Source organism: Erythrolamprus reginae, chromosome 4, assembly GCF_031021105.1.
Source record: "Erythrolamprus reginae isolate rEryReg1 chromosome 4, rEryReg1.hap1, whole genome shotgun sequence".
Lineage (NCBI taxonomy): Eukaryota > Metazoa > Chordata > Lepidosauria > Squamata > Dipsadidae > Erythrolamprus > Erythrolamprus reginae.
In genome coordinates, this window is record NC_091953.1 from 103,054,519 (window position 1) to 103,077,619 (window position 23,101).

General features: G+C 42.0%; 2 protein-coding genes across 2 annotated transcripts in view; both read left to right on the forward strand.

The window, feature by feature from the left end:
• Positions 1-16,206, forward strand: part of SH3RF3 (SH3 domain containing ring finger 3) — a 306,125-nt gene extending 289,919 nt beyond the window's left edge. The window contains exons 9-10 of the mRNA XM_070751126.1: positions 9,014-9,351; positions 15,735-16,206. Coding sequence (XP_070607227.1) covers positions 9,014-9,351; positions 15,735-15,903 — 507 coding nt within the window. The 3' untranslated portion in view covers positions 15,904-16,206. The remainder of the gene's footprint in view (positions 1-9,013; positions 9,352-15,734) is intronic.
• Positions 1-23,101, forward strand: part of LOC139166905 (uncharacterized) — a 984,072-nt gene that overhangs the window by 100,357 nt on the left and 860,614 nt on the right. The window lies entirely within an intron of this gene.

Below are 23,101 nucleotides of genomic sequence, written 5' to 3' on the forward strand. Positions count from 1 at the left end.
TTCAAAGAATTAGCCCAGGTTCAATCAATACCTTGTGTCATAGGTATACAGCATTCCTTTTTTTCTAGCTTTCATGCTTCTTGCCATTTACCACTCTTACATTCCTATTGCAATCTTCCATATGTTGTGTTATTACTAGAGCAGGCGTCACCAATGTTTTAGACTTCAGGGACCATTAAATCCTGCGGACCACTAATTATTATTATTATTATTATTATTATTATTATTATTATTATTATTAATTGGATTTGTATGCCGCCCTCTCCGCAGACTCGGGGCGGCTAACAACAGTAACAAAACAGTATAATCCAATATTAAAAACAGTTAAAACCCATTATATAAAAACCAATCATACATACAAACATACCATGCATAAAATTTTAAAGGCCTAGGGAGAAAGTGTATCTCGGTTCCCCCATGCCTGGCGGCAGAGGTGGGTTTTAAGCAGCTTACGAAAGGCAAGGAGGGTGGGGGCAATTCTAATCTCTGGGGGGAGTTGGTTCCAGAGGGCCAGGGCCGCCACAGAGAAGGCTCTTCCCCTGGGTCCCGCCAAACGACATTGTTTAGTTGACGGGACCCGGAGAAGACCCACTCTGTGGGACCTAACTGGTCGCTGGGATTCGTGCAGCAGAAGGCGGTCCCTGAGGTAATCTGGTCCGGTGCCATGAAGGGCTTTATAGGTCATAACCCATGTCACACCAACACTCCGCAGTCTGCACTGGTTGCCGATCAGTTTCCGGTCACAATTCAAAGTGTTGGTTATGACCTATAAAGCCCTTCATGGCACTGGACCAGAATATCTCCGGGACCGCCTTCTGCCGCACGAATCCCAGGGACCAGTTAGGTCCCACAGAGTCTACGGAGAGGGGCAGCATACAAATCTAATAGATGGATGGATGGATGGATGGATGGATGGATGGATGGATAGATAGATAGATAGATAGATAGATAGATAGATAGATAGATAGATAGATAGATAGATAGATAGATAGATAGATAGGTGGATAGGTGGATAGGTGGATAGATAGATAGATAGATAGATAGATAGATAGATAGATAGATAGATAGATAGATAGATAGATAGATAGATAGATAGATAGATAGATAGATAGATAGATAGATAGATAGATAGATATTCGACCCAGAGGCCATAGTTTGGGGACCCCTGATTTAGTGCAATATAAAAAATGCTAATCATTTTTCTGAGTACCACCCAAATTTTTTCATAGTCCATGCACAGCCAGTTGGTGACCACTGCACTAGAGGGACCCAAATATACCTGTGCCCCATTGCAGTGTTCCCTGCTAACAGTGAGGTTGGTGCTGGCAGTTTTGATATACCATGGCTAAAGGTAGCTTCAGAGCAGTTCACCCAAAGCAGTAATAACCCACAGGTGACATCACAATGACATCACAGAACCAGTTCGGTCAGTACTGGTCTGTGGAGTCCTCCATCTTTTGGGGGGGATTTTTTTTTTTTGGTGGGGGGATATTTTCCCAGGTTTTCTTTCTTCTGCGCTAAATTTCCGCCACTGCACATGCGTCACCATCTTGTTTTCAGGGGGGAATTGGAATTTTTATTTATTTTTTTAGTACTGGGCATGCGCAAGCGTCCATAATCCACAGCCACACCAGCGCAGAAGGAAGTGAAGTGGCAGCGAGGTAAGTTAGAACCCACCCCTGACCATGGCCATTATATCACAAGGACAGCCAAAGCCCTATTTTAATATTTCAAGGATGCTCACACTGCTTTGCTCTCTAATTTGGAGAGTACTTTGCAGGCCAGCATTTTTTTCCAAACCCCACCAGTTAGAAGGAACACACACTGAGGACACTTCTGTCATTCCGCATGCTTCATTTGCTGCTTTCACTTAAGATACTTCCGTTACTTCTGATACAGAAAATGATTTTGTCAGCTGTGCACAAAATTTCTCATCTGAACTTCTGCATGTTCTGTTTGCTCTTTGGTGAGAAAATATTTGCAGTTAAACCGTAGGCATTTTCACAAACACTTCCAAAATATGTATTGTGGGCATTTTAATGCTTTTCTTAAAGAAAAGATGGATTTAGGGTAGCAATTTTTTCTTTAGGTGGTAGCATTTTGATGCATAGTTTTTGCTAATATATTGGTTATACTTTCATTTATATACTAATTTTTGAGTTGCCAAATACAGTGTACATTACAAAATTCTGAAGATGTAATTTTGGGTATGCAACAAAGGCTAGCAAATCCAAATGGTATAATTGACTACAAACATCTGATAGGTTTCCTGCCCTCTGGAATCAACTCCCCCCGGAAATTTGAACTGCCCCTACCCTCCTCGCCTTCCGTAAAATGTTGAAGACTCACTTTTGCCGCCAGGCGTGGGGGGATTAATCTCCTCCCCTCCTTTTTTTGCTGTCCTTTATTATGTTTATGTTCAGTCGAACTGAGTCTGTATGATTGTGTAACAGATAGGTTTTTTATAATAATGTATTTAAATTAGTTTTTTTTAAGTTTTTAACATTAGATTTGTATTTATATTGTATTGCTGTTATGTTGTGAGCTGCTCCAAGTCTTCGGAGAGGGGTGCCATTCAAATCTAATAAATTATTATTATTATTATTATTATTATTATTATTATTATTATTATTATTATTAAGAATCGTCATTAGTAAGATTACACATGACTTGATAGCTTGAGTTTCAGTGGCCCCTAATTCTTCCTATCGGATGATGGCAACATCCATCTTATGTACGTAAAGACTTGACCAATTGTTGAATGAGTAGAAGTATTGCCAGAAAAAATCAACCAGAAATTATTATGCGCCACGGAAATCAGGAGATTCAGGTGGTTCAAATTAGTATAAAGACTTATTCGAAGCTTGAGCTCTCTACAAGAAACTGACTATTAGCAGAAGGGAAGAGAGTTAAGAAAGGAATTCAAGTTGGACTGGACTTAGATCTCTCGTGAGTGCACAGAGACATGACTGATGACACATTTGATCCCTCCCTCAGGCTCAGTCTGGTCATCTACAGAAATAGCTATTCTTTCTTTAACTGATCAAAGTTAAATGTAGGTTAGGTTGAAAGACTAGAACTAGACAAGCTTTTTACTCCTATTTATACATAGTAATTACGAGAACAGAATAACAGACTTGAAAGGGAACTTGGAGATGTTCTAGTCCAACTCTCTGCTCAAGCAGGAGACCCTATACTCATGATGGCGAACCAATGGCATGTGTGCCAGAAGTGACATGCAGAGCCATCTCTCAGGGCAGGCCAGCCGTCAGCCGTTGCTCTTCTGGGTTCCGGCCCACAGATACACGCTGGCCAGAAACCAGAAGACCAGGTGACCAACACGCATGTACACGCCGGAAATCGGAAGCTCAACTGGAGCTGCTCTTCCAGTTTCCGGTGTTCCCCTGCCCTGTACCATTTCAGATGATTGGCTGCCCAATCTCCTCTTAAAAGCCTCCAGTGATGGAGTATCCACAAGTTTTAAAAATAAGCCATTCCACTGGTTTATTGTTCTCATGTCATGAAATTTCTCCTTTGTTCTAGGTTGCTTCTTTCCTTAATTAGTTTTCATCCATTGCTTCTTGTCCTGCCTTCTGGTGCTTTGAAAATTATCTCAATACTAATCATAAAAAATTCATCAAGAATCAAGGGTGCAGAAATATCTCACAAGAAGCGTACTTCACTGCTCTGCTCACAAGGGAATAGCTTATTTTTATTGATTGATTGATTGATTGATTGATTGATTGATTGATTGATTGATTGATTGGACTTATATGCCACTAGGCTTGAAATTATGGGCTTGGATAACCGTGAACTATGCCACCTATGGTCTGACCTAAGCATAGTACACAAAATAGTCTGCTACAATGTCCTACCAGTAAATGACTTCTTCAGCTTCAACCACAATAATACATGAGCAAACAATCGATACAAACTCAAAGTAAATCGCTTCAAACAAGATTGCAGAAAATATGACTTTAGCAACAGAGTGGTCAATGCCTGGAATACTCTGGCTCTATTGCCTGGCTCTACTGTTACATCCTCAAACCCCCATAACTTTAACCTTAAACTATCTACTCTGGACCTCACCCCATTCCTAAGAGGTCTATAAGGGATGCGCATAAGGGCACCAGCATGCCTACCCTCCCTGTCTCTCTCCATTTATTAATAGCCATTTGCTGTGTTCATTTCCATGTTTATACTTTTGCCTGTTATCTCATGTTTTGACAAACGAAATAAATAAAATAAATAAGAAAACATTTTTGCTTGGTAAAAAGTCACAACATCTAGGAGAGCTTTCTTACTTGGGTTCCTGAAGACATCCTGAAATAACAGGCAATCAATAGCTTTCCTTAGTTTGACATTTTATAGATGATCTCGCCAATCAGCCTAAATATTTGTTTCTGTTCCAAAAAATTATTAAGACATTACTTTTTCTGCATCTGGGTCTGGATCCCATTAAGCTGAATCTAATTAGGACAAAACAAAATTCAGCTGGCATGTTTTAAGACTGTCCCAACCCCAAACTAGGTAAACTTGCCAAAGTTTTAAAAAGCAAGAACATAACACTTTTTCAGTGTTGTATTGGTGAATACTCTGTATACTGCTAGGCAGGAAAAAGTGGACTCACAACCGTTGAAAATCAGGATAAATTTTAGCAATAGCAATGCAGGAGACACATCAGTTCCATAAAATACAGTATATAGAAATAAATGGGTAGTTTAATATGATTGAGATAGAATCCCTCGGAGTTGGGCTCTATCCAAGCCATCGTTTAAATAGAGACTTTGGCCGCCACGGGCAGCTTGTAAATTTTAATAAGAAAATTAAAATGAAAAAGAAAACCATGAGGTTCTTGGTGCTCTCTCGGTTAGGTGTATTATTCTGGTATTTGATATAAGGCTCAGCAAGACAAGTACACTGGAAAATAATAATTAAACTTATCCTTGATTAATTGTGAATTATTGTACATCTGCATATACAGTGGTACCTCTACCTAAGAAGGCCTCTACTTAAGAACTTTTCTAGATAAGAAACGTGTGTTCAAGATTTTGTTGCCTCTTCTTAAGAACCATTTTCTACTTAAGAACCCAAGCCCGGAAAAATTTCCTTGGAAATTTGAGAGCAGCACGAAGCCCTGGCCAGTTTCCTTCCATTGCCCCTGGGTTTCTCTCTCTGGCGCAGTGTATGGGAGGCATCCTTGTGCCATTTGTATGGGAGGCGCGTGCTCCTCCTCGCCGTCTCTGAGTCCCTCTTTTTCGTGTGTTTTTTTAAGCCTTAAAGTTTTGGATTTTTTTTATTCCCCTCACTTCACCTTCTTCCTTCGGCAGCGACTGTCCTCCTCCTCTTCCTCCTCCTCCTTCCACCCAAATTCCGAGCTTTTATTTCTTTCCTAATAGGTTTGCACACATTATTTGCTTTTACATTGATTCCTATGGGAAAAATTGCTCCTACTTACAAACCTTTCTAGTTAAGAACCTGGTCACAGAACAAATTAAGTTCTTTAGTAGAGGTACCACTGTACAGTACTAGTTTCTTAACATAATGAAGATTTTATTTGATAAGTCTGCAAGAGTATAAATAAGTGAAACACATTGCCTTAATTAACATTATATATTTTATATATCTTGCCAGATTAATTTATCAATAGATTAGAAGGAAGCTCCTGCCTTTCCTTACAGGTTTAAGGGGAATTTGCCAAAAATAAATAAATAGAAGAAATGAAAAAATTGGAGGGAAAACGGAGGGTTAGTAATTGTGCCATTCAAATAAGCCTTTGAGACTTTGCACATTGTTTTATCTTGTAGTAATAATAATAATAATTACAATAATTATAAAAAACCTCACAGAGTTGGCAAAACAGCTGGCTAAGTTCAAATTGGATCTGACTGAGAAGGAGTCTCAGCAGAAGCACCTCACTGAGGACTACGAGCATAGATTTTTCAAGCAGATGGAAGACCTGTGGGAGTGTAAGGCCAGGTACTGGTGTCTGGAGGCTCAGCAGGTTGCCATGGTCATCCAGTTCCATGCCATGAAACAAGTTCCACTAGAACAAGGCCTTCTGGCTCCTTGCCACCAATGGCGCTTTCTTCCAGCCGTCACCCAAAGTCCCTCACAAGGAGGCTGAAGGAGATCCCAAGTCAGAATTTCTGTTCCCCTCCCACTCGCACAAAAAGACCCCAAAGAGGGAGATCATCTGCAGCAACACAAGCATTCATTGCACGTATAAGCTTAATATTAACCGCTCCAAATTGGACTGTAAAAAATACGACTTTAGTAATTGAGTTGTCGAAGCATGGAACTCATTACCGGACTCTATAGTATCTTCCCCTAACCCACAACATTTTACCCTCAGACTATCCTCAGTTGACCTCTCCAGGTTCCTAAGAGGTCAGTAAGGGGCGTGCATAAGTGCACTAATGTGACTCCCGTCCCCTGTCCTATTGTCTCTCCTATATCTCCTATATCATATCTACTATTCTTCTATTCTAATCTTCTTATATTACTCTCATATTATCCTTCTATTCTCTAATTGATATATTCTATTCCTAAATTTTCACTTCTATTCTTTCTCTAATATAATATTCCAGTATAACCTCTATAACCTTCATTGTGTACTGTTGTGTATTGGACGAAATAAATAAATGAATAAATAAAATAAAAGGTATCCGGCCCAGATGCCATATTTTGAGGACCCCTGATTTAATGCAATATAAAAAATGCAAATCATTTTTCTGCGGACCACCAAAATTTTCTCATGGACCACCAGTTGTTGACCGCTGTCATTGACCACATTGTGCTTCCTGGAAAAACAATTAAATTAACAAAAAATAAATATTTAGAGAAAACTTAAACCACATGGGGCTTGCTTATATATTCAGTTACAACGCCACTCGTCCGCTAGTCAGAATGATACACTATTATTATCAGGCAAAGTTGATAGTGTCAAGGCTGACTTAAAAGATCTGGCGAAAGGGGAAAATGTTGCATTGAGAGAACACATTGATTTCATGTTCTGATCTCACAAAGGCCCCAGTGCTGGGATCAGTCAAAAGGAGGGAAGCAAGAGAAATAAGCAGAGAAACAACATGCTTGTAGGAACAACCAATTTCTTGTTTCACCAAGGACTTAGACATTCAGTGTTCTGTTTCCCCCATGGGTAGACTCAAACATTATTGCCTTTTCAAATTTCAGCAGTTTAGAGTTGCCTATTCCCTCCCTGGGATGAATCATTTGTCCTTATTGCAATGAAATGTAATACCAGCTCCAGTATTGAACATCGCATTTACAGCCCGTAAGGACACAGCCATCTTTGCAAAGATAATGTATAAATGTAGCTTGCTTTCTTGTTTATTGTACTGCCTAAATAAAATCCTTTGGTGCAACAGCCGCCCTAGATGAATATTTGGGTTTGTAGCAGCGGTGAAATCTACTTACCTTCCCTACCGTTTCGGAAGTGCACGCTTTGCATACACGCACTTTGCATGCACATTATCACACTCTGTGCATGCACAGAAGGCTTTGGGCATGCGCAGAGGGTTAAAAACAAGAAAATGGCAATGTACGGGTGGGTGGGTGGGTGGTGCTTTGTGCTGCCGCTACTACCGATTTTCTAAATCGCCAGTGGCCACCACTATGGGTATGCCCAAACCAATGGTATTTCACCCCTGGTTTGTAGTACAGTGATACCTTGTCTTACAAACTTAATTGGTTCCGGGATGAAGTTCTTAAGGTGAAAAGTTTATAAGACGAAACAATGTTTCCCATAGGAATCAATGGAAAAGCGATTAATGCGTGCAAGCCCAAAATTCACCCCTTTTGCCAGCTGAAGCTCCCGTTTTGCACTGCTGGGATTCCCCTGAGGTTCCCCTCCATAGGAAACCCCACCTCCGGGCTTCTGTGTTTTTGCGATGCTGCAGGGAAATCCCAGCAGGGGAATCACAGCATCACAAAAACAAGCACTTCGCTGGCAACGGAAGTCCGGAGGTGGAGTTTCCCAGTGAAGGGAGCATCAGTGAAATCACAGCATCGCAAAAACACCAAAGTCCTCGAAACCCTACCTCTGGACCTCTGTGTTTTTGCGATGCTGCGATTTCACTGAGGCTCCCCTCGCTGGGAATTCCCACCTCCGGACTTCCTTTGCCAGTGAAGCACCCGTTTTTGCGCTGCTGGGATTCCCCTGCTGGGATTCCCCTGCAGCATCACAAAAACATGGAAGTCCAGATGTGGGGTTTCCCATGGAGGGGAGCCTCAGGGGAATCCCAGCAGTGCAAAAATGGGTGCTTCGCTGGCAACGGAAGTCCAGAGGCGGGGCATCCCAGCGACAGCAGTGGGTTTGTAAGGTGAAAATAGTTTGTAAGAAGAAGCAAAAAAATCTTAAACCCCGGGTTTGTATCTCGAAAAGTTTGTATGATGAGGCGTTTGTAAGACGAGGTATCATATGCAAACCAAGGTAAATACACACACACACACAAAATCACATATGCATACTCCCAGAGGTCCATACCCAGAGGTCCATTACAGCAGGGGTCCCCAACCACCGGGCCGTGGACCAGTACCGGGCCACAGGGCATGTTGCACCGGTCCGTGGAGTCAGCAGCTGCTGGCCCTCATGCCGCCACCCCCTCCCTCCAGCGCTTAGCTCCCGCTGGGCAAGAGGGCTTGGGAGGCAGGTTCTGCCGGCCACAGGACGATGGCGGGAAAGAGGGGCGGGGAGGACCAGCACCCCCATGCTTAATCCCGCCCCCAACCACGCCCCTTTCCACCCCCACTGGGCCATAGAAAAATTGTCTTGCTGAAACTGGTCCCTGGTGGAAAAAACGTTGGGGACCACTGCATTACAGAGTCCGTCGGGAGTGGGTGGCATACAGATTTAATTAACAAATAACAGTTAATAATAAATACTGCTGCAAGACTATTTAGCTTTTATGTTGGTAGATATTAAAAACAGGTGGTGGTGTTTACTTCAACTGCATAATCGTACCTTCAATGGTTTCTGTGATCCTCATTGCAGAAAGAAAAGAAAAGCGGACTCTTGAAACTTCTGGCGGGAGCATCCACGAAAAAGAAGTCCCGCTCTCCTCCCTCCATGTCTCCAACCCATGATCCTATGGCAATAGTGGAAGGGATGCTGCAGGGCGCAATTGGACCTGAACTGTCCTCTCTCTCTAGTCACGGGAGGGCAGGATCGTGCCCTATCGAGAGTGAAATGCAAGGCGCGATGGAGATGGAGCCTCTGCACAGAAAGACGGGATCTTTGGATCTGAATTTTTCTATTCCTTCTCCCATAAGGCAACTGCCACCTTCAATGGCAACCTGCCACCCAGAAGCTAAGCCGTTGAATCGAGAAAGGTAAGGCCTTAAGTGCAAAGACGAGGGTCGTCCAGAAAGTAATGCGCCATAATTATTTCCTTCAACATTTATTTATTGAACACAATGAAACTTACACACAAGAAAGAGTGATGTTTCTTCTACATTCCCTATTTTTCCACATAATCTCCATCCCGTTCTATGGCCTTCTTCCAGCGAGACACAAGGGCGTCTCGAAGCCATTTCTACACTGGGCAAATCACATCTTCGTCACCCTCAAAATGTCTTCCGCGATTAACTGTACTTCTGTCGACTGCAGATTCTCCATAAACTGTACACAAACGTTTATGAATGTTCCCAACAGTTTCTTTCTCCGCGGTGATAAATTCAATTCACGCTGCATGTAACGTACATCACTTACAGACGCCATTTCGAAACACTGCTGCAGCTACGCTATATGTCTGAAGAAACATTTACACATGCACATCTGAGAATTCAAATAATGTATATCTAAAGTTTCATATTCGTACCATTACTGTAAGCTGAGAAAAAAAAATGTGGTTCATTGCTTTCTGGGCGACCTTCGTACGATGCAATGAAAATTCCCTATTTACAGATTTGCTTTTCCAAATACTTCTAATTAAGGCCATTTTTTAAAAAAATCCCACAAGATAGTTTCAACAGCAACGGTAATATTTGAATTCAGTTTGGCTTTTTTTTTCCTATTGTCAAAGCAAACCAATCAGAATTCTTCCAGAATGGAAAGTAAAGAGATTTATTCACACACACACCCCACTGATTGTAATATTGAGGGTGGGGAGAATGATCAAAATAATTCTGTCCCACTTGTGATCCTAAGAATGGAAGTTAATCCAGCATTTTGATTGCCAATCAAGTCCAAGAATAACCTCTAACTGAAATAATCTTAAGTGCACTCAGGAAGCAGAATTTCCTTTAACCTATTTATTAATTAAATTAAATTAAATCAATTCATATTTTGAGTTGATGTGGTGGAATATAGTACAGAGTTGCAGCTGATCTTTATCCCTTAGCAGTTGGTATACTTTTAATCAATAAGTGAGGAATATTAATTTCATCTTTTTGTGAGGAGCTTAGTCTTGGAATTACTTGAGCAGCTATATTAATCTGGAAGTTCATTCCACATCCATTTGTTCTCATAAATATAGTCAAAGTGCCTTTTTAAAATGTGTACCCAAAGCCTCGTGTCCCATCTGGTGCACGTCTGATCCATAGTGAAGAACCACTGCCAATTTACAACGTGACACCAGTCACTACTAGATACACCCAAATACTCTGCATTTAGATGTTTCATATTTCATTCATAAGTATCCTATCTAATTACTGGACTAACTCCAAATTACTGCCTTCCTTTATCTTTCAAAATAGACCCACCCAGTACAGATATAAAACAAAGATTGGAATCCAAGGATACATCACCAGGAAGATTAGCTAGTCTGTTTGGTCTGGTTGCTGAGAATCAGTTGCTGCTTGTTTAGCAAACATCTTTCTCTTTTTTTCACTCTACATGGAATAAAATTGTGATGGTGACCCTATGACATGTGTGCCATGGGTGGAATGCAGAGTCATATCTACCAGCAAGCAAGCTGTTGCCATAGCTCAGCTCCAACGTACATGTGTGTGACAGCCAGATGATTTTTGGCTGATTTATTTATTTATTTATTAGATTTGTATGCCGCCCCTCTCCGAAGACTCGGGGTGGCTAACAACAATATAAAAAGACAATGTAAACAAATATAATATTAAAAATAATCTTAAGAACCCCAATTTTAAGAACCACTCATACATACAAGCATACCATGTATAAATTCTATAAGCCTAGGGGGAAGGGAAATTTCAATTCCCCCATGCCTGACGACAGAGGTGGGTTTTAAGGGGCTTGTGAAAGGCAAGGAGGGTGGGGGCAACTCTGATATCTGGGGGGAGCTGGTTTCAGAGGGTCGGGGCCGCCACAGAGAAGGCTCTTCTCCTGGGACCCGCCAGATGACATTGTTTAGTCGATGGGACCTGGAGAAGGCCAACTCTGTGGGACCTAACCGGTCGCTGGGATTCGTGCGGCAGAAGGCAGTCCCGGAGATATTCTGGTCCGATACCATGAAGAGCTTTATAGGTCATAACCAACACTTTGAATTGTGACCGGAAATTGATTGGCAACCAATGCAGACTGCGGAGTGTTGGTGTAACATGGGCATACCTTGGGAAGCCCATGATTGCTCTCGCAGCTGCATTCTGCACGATCTGAAGTTTCCGAACACTTTTCAAAGGTAGCCCCATGTAGAGAGCATTACAGTAGTCGAACCTCGAAGTGATGAGGGCATGAGTGACTGTGAGCAGTGAGTCCCAGTCCAGATAGGGCTGCAACTGGTGCACCAGGCGAACCTGGGCAAATGCCCCCCTCCTGAGGTTTTGGGAGGGTGGTTTTGATGCTGAGGTTTTGGGAGGGTGTTTTTGGCCTCTGGGGGGGGGGGGGCGGGGAAGGTGTTTTCGCCCTCCCATGCTCCAAGAAAGCCTGGAGAGGTTGAAAAATGGGTATATCAGGCCCATCGAAAATCGGGAAATAGGCCATTCCTGATCTCTGGGGAATGAGGATGGGCTCCAGGCAATGGTGCGCTTATGCACGCCCCTTACAGACCTCTTAGAAAGGGGGAGAGGTCAACTGTAGATAATCTAAGGTTAAAGATTTTGGGGTTGGGAGTAGAAACCACAGAGTCAGGTAGTGCATACCAGGCGTTGATTACTATGTTGCTGAAGTCGTATTTTTTGCAGTCTAGTTTGGAGCTGTTGACATTTAGTTCAAATCTATTATGTGCTCGTGTGTTGTTGCAGTTGAAGGTGAAAAGTCTCTAACAGGTAGTGTTTGTCGCTAGGTAAGATTATAATAGAATAATATTTGACAATAGGTAGATGGAAGTTCAAAAAAATCAGAATGGGCGTCTGAGAGCTTGTTAAGAACCATCTTTTCTCTGATGCTAAGATGCTAAGAAGACAGGGGTGTGAACAGGCCAATGGGAAAAACAGGGAAGATATGGCCTGAGTAGAGCTGTTAGAAGACATTGGAGGAGTCAGCAGAGAGACTCAGTCCAGGCCAGTGGGAAGAAGTTAAAAAGATTAGGGGGAGTTAATAGGAGGACAGGGAAGGTAGCAACCAAACCAGGTTGCCTAATTTAGATTACAGCCTTGGGTGTCATACTCGCAAGCCTCTGGCAACTTTGTGCAATGAAGCTGGAGTCATTGCTCAGACAGCACCTGTCATCTGGAAGACTTGCATAAACATATCAACAGAATTGAGACGAGCCCCCTGGAAGTTTTTCCCTGTGAGAGCTGCTATATAGATTGTCATAGAAACACCTCTGCCCTAGGTTAAGGACTGACATTGCATTAGCCTGGTTTGGCAAAACAGCAGAGCATTCTCCCGAGAGTTAATGGCTTGTTATTTGTGCGATTGTCTGAACAAAACAACAACAACACAAAGGACAGAGTGGGCCTTCTCCTGGTCCCGTCAACAAAACAATATCGTTTGGCAGGACCCAGGGGAAGAGCCTTCTCTGTAGCGGCCCCGGCCCTCTGGAACCAACTCCCCCCGGAGATTAGAATTGCCCCCACCCTCCTCGCCTTTTGTAAGCTCCTTAAAACCCACCTCTGCCGTTAGGCATGGGGGAACTGAGATATTCTTTCCCCCTAGGCCTTTACAATTTATGCATGGTATGTTTGTTTCTATGTATGTTTGGTTTTACAAATAAGGGTTTTTTAACTGTTTCAGTATTGGATTTACATGCTGTTTTATACTACTGTTGTTAGCCGCCCCGAGTCTACGGAGAGGGGCGGCATACAAATCCAATTAATAATAATAATAATAATAATAATAATAATAATAATAATAATAATAATAATAATATAGTCAATATTTTTAGGAGACAAAATCTCATGTGTCTCTAAGTATGTAAGCATATACAGTGGTACCTCTACTTACAAACGCCTCTACTTACCAACTTTTCTAGATAAGAACTGGGTGTTCAAGATTTTTTTGCCTCTTCTCAAGAACCATTTTCCACTTACAAACCGGAGCCTCCAAAAATGTAATGGGAAAAGGCAGTAAGAAGCCTCCGTAGTGCCTCTCAAGAAATCTCCTGGGAGGAAACGGGGCCGGAAAAGGCATGGAGAAGTCTCTGTGGGGCCTCCCTAGGAATCTCCTGGGAGGAAACAGGGCCAGAAAAGGTGGGGAGAAACCTCCGTGGGGCCTCTCTAGGAATCTCCTGGAAGGAAACAGGGCTGGAAAAGGCCAGGAGAAGCTTCTGTGGGACCTCTCTAGGAATCTCCTGGGAGGAAACAGGCCCTCCACCCTCCCTGTGGTTTCCCCAATCGCATTCATTATTTGCATTTACATTGATTCCTATGGGAAAAGTTGCTTCTTCTTACAAACTTTTCTACTTAAGAAACTGGTCACGGAACAAATTAAGTTTGTAAATAGGGGTACCACTGTATTGTGTATGTATCACTTTAAAGTTTCTTCATTTGTTCAGTGGAAATATATCTAACCCTTCAGTGGAAATTTTGTTGTTAAAATTGATTTTCCATTTTTTTAAAAAGCATTTGGGGAATTTGAATCAGTGTCAAGATTGTTCTATCAGTGCAATGCGTATCAATCTGAAGAATTCTGGGAAAGAGAAGTTTACACATCCTTTTGCCAAAATGATCCGGTCCAGTGAATCATGACTAACTTTCTCTCGTTTTGTTTATCCGCATGGAGTTGCAAGATTAATTGGCAATGCTCTAGCTAAAATTACTGTAATGTAATAATGCAATTAGCTAACACTTGTTTAAAATAATGCAAACGCTTATTTACAAGGGGTTGAAATTGGCAATGCACCCTAAATGTAAGAGGAGCAGCTCTGCCATAGGCAATTTGATAGGAAGCGTTATCTCAGTCAAACAAGATTTCTAGTGCCAAACGTTTTTTTACATCTGTCCATATGCATATTTAAGAGAGGTGACAATCAGATTTTTTTAGGGGGGGGTGCCAATTAATTTTAAATCGGAGTATAAATAAATATACATATACAATCAATATTAAGTATATGTGGCACATTATGCCTGCATGGCAAGCTTTGCACACACACACACACAATCTGGTATGGTGCACTGATTCTTCTGGGCATTTCCTGCAATGGCAGGGTACCAATAATGATGGCTAGTCCTCAGCAGATCTGTTCTCTTCAAAGCACAAAATGAATCAATCATAAACATGTTTTATTTATTTATTAATCAGATTTCTATGCCACTCTCTCCAGGGTGGTTCACAATAAACAGATACAAAAAGTTAGGTCCCACAGAGTTGGCCTTCTCCAGCAATGCCGTCTGGCGGGACCTAGGGGAAGAGCCTTCTCTGTGGCAGCCCCAGCCCTCTGGAGTCAACTCCCCCCGGAGATCAGGATTGCCCCCACCCTCCTTGCCGTTTGCAAACTTATGAAAACCCACCTTTGTCACCAGGCCTGGGGAAACTGACATACCCCTAGCTGTTCCATTTCATGTATGGTTTGACTGAACTGTATGTGTTTTTTATAAGGTTTTTTAAATTGTTTTTAATATTGGATTTGTATCTCATGTATTATTTGTTGTGAGCCGCTCCGAGTCCTTGGAGAGGGATGGCATACAAATCTAATAAATTGATATTATTATTATTATTATTATTATTATTATTATTATTATTATTATTATGTCAATACCACTCAGCAAACGAGATCACTATGCTGGATTTCGTATTTCATCACCAGTCGGGCACTTCCTAAGCACCTAGGACTGCGTGATGTAGTGGCGAATTATATTTGCCGATCCCAGTAAAGTGGCCTTTTGAAATTGACAGATGGAGATTTTGTCAATTCCGATGGTTTTCAAATGTCCGCTGAGATCCTTTGGCACTGTGCCCAGCGTGCCAAGTACCACTGGGACCACTTTCACTGGCTTATGCCAGAGTCGTTGCAGCTCGATTTTTTGATCTTTGTATTTCCCTAATTTCTCTAGCTGCTTCTCCTCAATTCTGCTGTCCCCCGGGATTGCGATGTAGATGATCCATACTTTCTTTTTCTCCACAATCAGGATGTCTGGTGTATTATGCTTCAGAATTTGGTCAGTCTGAAGTCTGAAGTCCCACAGTAGTTTTGCTTGCTAATTTTCGACCACTTTTTCTGGCTTATGATCCCAGCAGTTCTTTGCCACTGGTAAATGGTAGTTCCGGCACAAGTTCCAGTGGATAATTTGTGCCACCGCATCATGTCTATACTTGTAAAATTATTATTGTTGTTGTTGTTGTTGTTATTATTATTATTATTATCATTATTATCTACAGTATCTGCAATAAGCTTTTGTTCCCCCCTTTTCTTTCCTGGAAGATACCGTGTCGTGGTCCCGTATCCCCCGCAGAGCGAAGCTGAGATTGAACTGAAGGAGGGCGACATTGTGTTCGTCCACAAGAAAAGGGAAGATGGTTGGTACAAAGGGACGTTACAGCGGAATGGCAGGTCAGGCCTCTTTCCCGGCAGCTTTGTGGAGAGCTTTTGAAGGCTTGGGTCGTGGACTTGAGGGACCTCCTGAAGGAAATTGTTTCAGCACAAAAACCGTATAAAAGCAGCAACAAAGGGGAACTGCCATAATGGGAGAGAGCCATGATTGTGAGTCCCAAAGGCTCTGTGATTGACCACCCGGAAACGAGGGGTCTGGCGGCGCTTTCAAATAGTACATACAGCGGTATGTTGGAGTCGTGCCTTCTACATGGAACAGATCAGAGATGGAGAGGACACACGTTAAAAACCCAGCCAGTATATTTCATGTAAATGATAGAGGAATTATGTTTGGAAAAGAAAAGTGTTGTATCTCTGTAATTTATTTATCTGAGCTGCAGTGTTCTTATTACTGACCTAGGGAAGAGAAAGAGGGACTGGATTGAAGAGGCCAGCCAGGGAACGATTGTTGTCTATCCTCCAAATAACAGGCATGTGCAGAAAATATTGCTCGCGTAGAAAGAACCAGAACCCCAAAACATAATTTATTTCCACATATACCTCAAAAATACTCTATCCCATGTCCTCATCATGACATTCCCAGCCCAAATTTGGCTTTGCTTTCGTTGACTTGGTTTGGAAGCTGCGTTTCCTTCCCTGTCTCACTCCAAAATTCCCCAGCTGACCACCAAGAGTGCCGAGCTGTTGGTGCAGTCAGAGACAGCAATCTGCTTAGCTCCCGTTGGTCCAGTAGATCCTCTGCAGGGATGCCTTTTGTAAGAGTTGTAAGAGATACCAGATACTTGCCTGTGTGTAGCCTATTTCTGCGAGTTGTGGAGACTGGACTTGGGAACAGGTCTTCCCAGGGAGTGGCTATTTCCACATCTATCCCCCCAAACTCTAAAAAGCATTGGAGCTAACAGGACAGAAGGGTTGTGGAGGGATATCTTGCTTTCAGTAGGAAGCTCTAGAAGAAGCTGTACGAGAAGACCTGGGAGACAAAGAGGGCTATGGGCAACAGGAAAGCTCTTGCTCATCCCTGGCAAGGCAACATTTCCTGCGCTGGGGGCATCAAATGCTCTTTTTGACATCACCTGGAAATGAGCAATCAGCCAAATTTAGTACATGGCCAAACAAGGTGTGGGAATTTTCAGATGTTGGAGAAAATCTGGCCCAGAGCATTGGGGCTGGAACTGGGACTTTAGCCAGTAGAAGGCAGCCTTCCAACTCTTTGGTAGTAACTAACTGCTTGTCCTTCATTTTTAGCCTGTATTTTATTGCTGGTCCTTATCCATGCAATATTGGGAAGAGAAGCAACCCTCTCTCTATCAGCAGAGGACATGAAGGCAGCAGGAAAACAGGAAAATGGTTGGTCCAAGGAGCTGGAGGCTGAAGGGCCCAGCCTAGATGATGCAACCTATTTGATCCAGTTGCCAATTGCAGAAATTCAGAGCAGCATCAACAGGTCAAAAGATCCTTCCTGGGAGAAGGATCTGGGACTCCAAGCATAGCTTTCTTTGGACAACAAGTCCCATAAAGACAAGCTGGGGGAAGGGGTTTTTTCCTCCACCTGTTGCTTCATCTAAGGCTTGCCTCTTTGGAAAGCCATGTCAGAGTTGCGTTCAGAAGCTGCCCGCCCAAAATCAGATACAATATCAGGAATTGATTGAAAACAATATAGTAGGAATTCTTGAGAAGACGTTTACTTCTTTGTAGCAAAACTATACTCTCTACATTCTATTTACATAACACCAACATTCTCTCACTAGACGACATACCACCACTAACCACAATCATAGACCAACCACAAACTACATCTATGCAGAGGTGCATTACAGTATATACAGTTCTTAACCAATCAGGTCGTAGCACATTCTGCTGATCCACCATGACTCAGCATTCCTTTTAATTTACACTAATTACATTCTACTCCACTGTAACTGGAATATTACCTCAGGTATTAATCCTGACAAGCCATTCCCTAGATTTTTGAGTCACAGCTCCTACGATTCCCTTCTCTTGGCTTGAACTTGTGTGGAAAGCACTCTCCCCCATCATTTACAAATGTCTAGTGGGTGGGACGGAGCAAAAGCCCAGGGCCACAGCTTTCACAAATCCTGGTTGTTCTTACCACAAGATTGAGGTTTTGATCTCCCATTTTCCAGAAGACTTGAGAAATCAATATTCCCACTGCCTCCCTTTGACAGCTGTTAACACTGGGAAATCGTTCTCAGAGAAGATCAATAGATTTGCCAGGAAAGAAAAAAATATATATCAAAGGAGCTGATTAGGGAGTAGTGAAATCCCCAGTTCTGCCTCGCTCACATTTGGGAGAGTGATTGCGTTTGGACTTCCCATTAGTGAGAGAAGTCAAGGGGGTGAGAGGAAGGGGGACAAGGATACGCCAACAGCTGCACTGAAACTGGCTCACAATACAGAGGGAAAGGTCAACAAACTGCCTTGCGGGGAGGTAAAGCCACTTGAGCTCATTGTGTATTCATGCTGCTCTAAGGAAGGAAGAAAAGTACAGTGATACCTTGTCTTACAAACTTAATTGGTTCTGGGACAAGGTTCTTAAGGTGAAAAGTTTGTAAGACGAAGCAATATTTCCCATAGGAATCAATGGAAAAGCAATTAATGCGTGCAAGCCCAAAATTCACCCCTTTTGCCAGCCGAAGCACCCGTTTTTACACTGCTGGGATTCCCCTGAGGCTCCCCTCCATGAGAAACCCCACCTCTGGACTGTGTTTTTGCGATGTTGCAATTTCACCGAGGCTCCCCTCGCTGGGAAACCCCACCTCCGGACTTCTGTTGCCAGCGAAGCGCTCGTTTTTGCACTGCTGGTATTCCCCTGCTGGTATTCCCCTGCAACATCGCAAAAACACAGAAGTCTGGAGGTGGTGTTTCCCATGGAGGGGAGCTCAGGTGAATCCCAGCAGCGCAAAAATGGGTGCTTTGCTGGCAATGGAAGTCCGTAGGCGGTGCATCACAGTGGTGGCGGTGGGTTTGTAAGGTGAAAATAGTTTGTAAGAAGAAGCAAAAAAATCTTAAACCCCGGGTTTGTATCTTGAAAAGTTTGTATGACAAGGCGTTTGTAAGATGAGGTATCACTGTACAATAAAAGTGGCAGGCTGGATAACCTGAATGGATACCAACCAGAATCTACTGTTAGATTGAGTATCATCTTTCAGGGTTTCCCATTCCTTCCTTCCGTCTGTAATGAGCAGCTCATCACCAGCTCAGGTCAAAGCCCCTTCCTTTCCCCACATTAAAAAGATATTGCTAGGAAACCACCAGTATTGAACTGATAACAGTTCTGTGCTGTTATCATTTGTTCCAAAATACTTTTTGGCTCCTCTTTTACTGTTGATTGGTGCTTTATTTGATCAGGGTTTCAAAGAGAAGGAAGTTTTGTACAATATAATTTTCTAAAGTAAGAAAGGCATGATATTCCTTATAATAAAAGACTTCTTTACAAATAGGGAGCAGCTTTTTAGAACGTCTTTAAAAGACACCTATTAGGAAATCATTGTTGTAGTGGTAATTATATATGTCTGGTAGATCTTGACTCCAAAGTACTAGTGTAGGGAATTAGTGATCCTCCTGAGGCCCTGAAGATGTTGGTGAATTACAGCTTTTAACATTTCACATGATTGGGGCTGCTTCCTAACTGTAGTTCAACATCTGCCTCATTGTTCCCGATAAACACAGGCAAATAAACCTTTCCCTTGAAAGGTTGCATGAGTCCTATGACTTGCATGAATCCAGTTTCATAATGAAGATGCAGGGTTCTGGATGCCCCTTGACTTGCTTCAAGCCTGAGAAAAATACCTTCTTTTCATGAAGAAGAGAAGCCCTAAATTCTAATCAACATCATAGGGCAGGGGTAGGCAAAGTTTTCTCTTCTATAACTTGTGGACTTCAACTCCCAGAATTCTTGAGCCAATTATGCTAGCTCAGGAATTCTGGGAGTTGAAGTCCACATGTCATAGAAGAGCCAACTTTGTCTACCCCTGTAATAGGGCAATATGAGTAAACTAGGGCAAGATATCAAATTTTTAAGTTAACTCTTACGAAAGAAGAATGGAAGGAAAGTCGTTGCTAATCAATTCAACTAGAAATCCTGTTGAGCTATAATAATAAAGGATGGTGTACAGGGGACAGAAGGAATCTCTTATCCATAGGGCAAATAAAAATCTCCTTGCAAGACTTTGTCCTGTGTATCAGGCCTTGCCTCTAGCTCTAGTGCAGTCCAGCTTCTACATCTACCATGGACACACCCCAGAAATAGATTAAAGTTAGAAAGGGCTGTGTTTTGGAACCAAAGCCAAAAAGAAGCTTCACAGTGGATCTCCCTCGGTTGATGCCCCCTTGAAAAAAATACATCTTCTGGGGTCACTTTTGTTCCCCTCCTAACATTTTCCTTCAAGTGGAGGGTCCTTTTTTTCCCCAGACCAACCAAATTTTGTTCCATTGACTGTTTCAAGGATTGTCATCCAATCCTGACATTCATGCAATTCCTGTCGTATCCAATGGGTCAACATTTAGTTGATCTGGAAAAAAGGTCCGATTTTGCATGTGCAAAAATACTAGTGGGGGGGCAGAATGGGAAAACATACATTATTCATATTTTCCTATTCTTCCAAGGGGTCCAAAAGGCTCAAAGCTCCATACTTTTGTATATGAGTCAATATAATGCATCTATATAAAGAGATGGGACATTTGTCACACAATTGTATGTGCCATCTTGCAGACCCTTCAATGAGGAGGCATTGACAGCACAACCCTAGCTGCTCCAAGGCATCTTGTCTCACTGTCTCAGCATCTTCTGAACTCAAAAGATGTATTTTTGTGGAATCTCCTGGCTACCATGCAAGTTGAGGAAAAGATGCAGCTTCTTTAAGGGATTGTCAAGAAGTGTGGCTTCCAAAGGGATTGTTTTGTTTCTATCTAAATCCAAGCATAGCTTGTTGCTCTGATTAAATTAGGAGCTTTTTCTTCCCAACAAAACTTTAAGGTTGCCAGTTGGGACTGATAATAGCTACAGAGGAGAACAAACATAGGATATCGCTGGAGAATAATCTGTCTCCCCAGTAATCCTGGTCTATCTTAAATGGGATTTCTGTTGTTTCCTTAAAGGAGACTGTTTTTAAAAATTCTAGCTGAAATTCAAGGCAAGAATTGCAAAGAAACAGATTGGCTACCAAACATTGCTGCTAGTTTTCTTTCTTTCTTTCTTTCTTTCTTTCTCTCGCTCTTTCTTTCGCTCTTTCTTTCTTTTTTATTTGTAGGTGCAAAAGAAGTTTAAATAATTCCATGAACATAGCTCCTTATTGCTGTAAACTTTGTCCATTCAGTCAAAACAGAGCAGATCTGAGCAACTTTATGTGATAGGAAACTCACAACTTTCATTTGGCTGTTAAAAAAAAAATAAGGATCTTGCTGGGATAAGTAACTGGAGAAACAAGGTATTGAAGCAGTTGTATCAAATACTTTGGCTACCTCCATGTTCTGCAAGCCAATCAGATATGAGTCTGCCAAAATAGTTGAAAACCTCTATCATTCTCTGGAAACCAAGTGAATCCATTTGGTGCTAGAGTGGATCAAAGTAATGGATCTGCTAACCTTGCAGAAATTCAGAATACTATAGCTATGACCTTTAGTTTGACAAGGAAGTGGTTTGACCACAGCAAAGATCAATTATCAGTATTCTCTATCTCAATCTGGAGTAGAGCAGAACAGAGATACAGCTGCTCTGAAGTAAAGACCACATCTAGTACGTGCCCAGCGGTGTGTGATAAACCTCTGGTTGTCATGGACATGAACTTTCAAATTACACTGAAATCCTCCCCTAGTCGGGAATTTTGCCACCAGTCCTGAAAACAAGGTCCAGGAATTCATAAAGGGTCACTGCTTTTTTACAATAACCCAATTCCATACAAACCCTAATCAAATCACTTTTGGAGAAGTACTTCTCGCCACTTTACACACATCTTTAAAATCTATCCCCATTCTTAAAGTTGCAGTTTGTGTAGGAGTGGATAGTCAACTGGGCAGATATCTGATAGGGCTACAACTCCATCAATGTCCATCCGAGTCTTGCAAGTTGATATATTTGTTTGTTTGTTTGCTGCTACTCTTTCAATATCACAGTGATACTTCGAAATTGTTTCCATAGATCAGGCAGACACTATTTTAGGGAACCATTTCTGGAGGGGTAGGAGTGCAGTTCCAGGAAAAGCAGCTAGTTGCACCTGACCAATAGTTACCAACCCATTTTAGGATCAGCTGTGTTCTGTCTCAATTTGTCTTACTAGGCAAATTGGTATTTGCCCAATAAATACCTGTTTCCCATTTCTTCTGCAAAGCCACATCATGATATTTAGCAGAAGATACCTGGCATATCTGGATTCATCCCATTCTTTGCTACATTAATATCTGTTCATAAACCCAGATTTTATTTCTCTAGGAATTTTTGTATTCGTTCCAGGAGCTAACATCAGATTCTGGGAGCTGCTAATGCTTTATCAAATGGGGGGGACAGTCTTCTGGAATACTGCTAAGTACCACAAGGTCCTCCCTCTTACAATAATACGTGGAAGGTCTCATGAAAGCATGGTGTTCCCGCTAGATGGATGGTCATTTCTGGAGAATGGGAAGCGTTCCCAGGACAATTCACTTTAAGTGTCTTCCACTTGGCAATAAAAAGAACACTGCAGTCTCCCACAAGCACAGAGCATTGCAATTTTTCTTATCTCTGTTTTACCATCAGAGAAAAAGATAACATATGATTTGTTATTGTAGAAATGTATCATTCTAAGCACTATTTAGTTTTGTAACCCAGCTCAAGCCACATTTCAGGCAACAGAAGCTTCCTATAACCAGGAACCTAAAAGGTGCGATAAATAGGGAGCCAAGAAATAAACCTACAACTTGGCTGGTGACATTGCTAACATTATTTAACAGGTGGAAGAATATTTTTAGTCATGTATGTGCTACATCTCATTTAGATGTCAGAAACATCTTCCGAAATATTCTCATTGTTGAAAGGGATTATTTTCTCCTGCTTAATGTATGTCCTTTTTTTCCATACAATATCTTATGAATACAAGAGATGCCGACCAATATCCATCCAAAATGTAAGGCATAGTTGGCTTTGCATATTTTAATGATGTCAGACCCCACATTAATTGAAACAGCAAGCAAGCATTTGCCTACTACAGATAGATTTCTGATGACATCAATCTTTGGACAAAGGC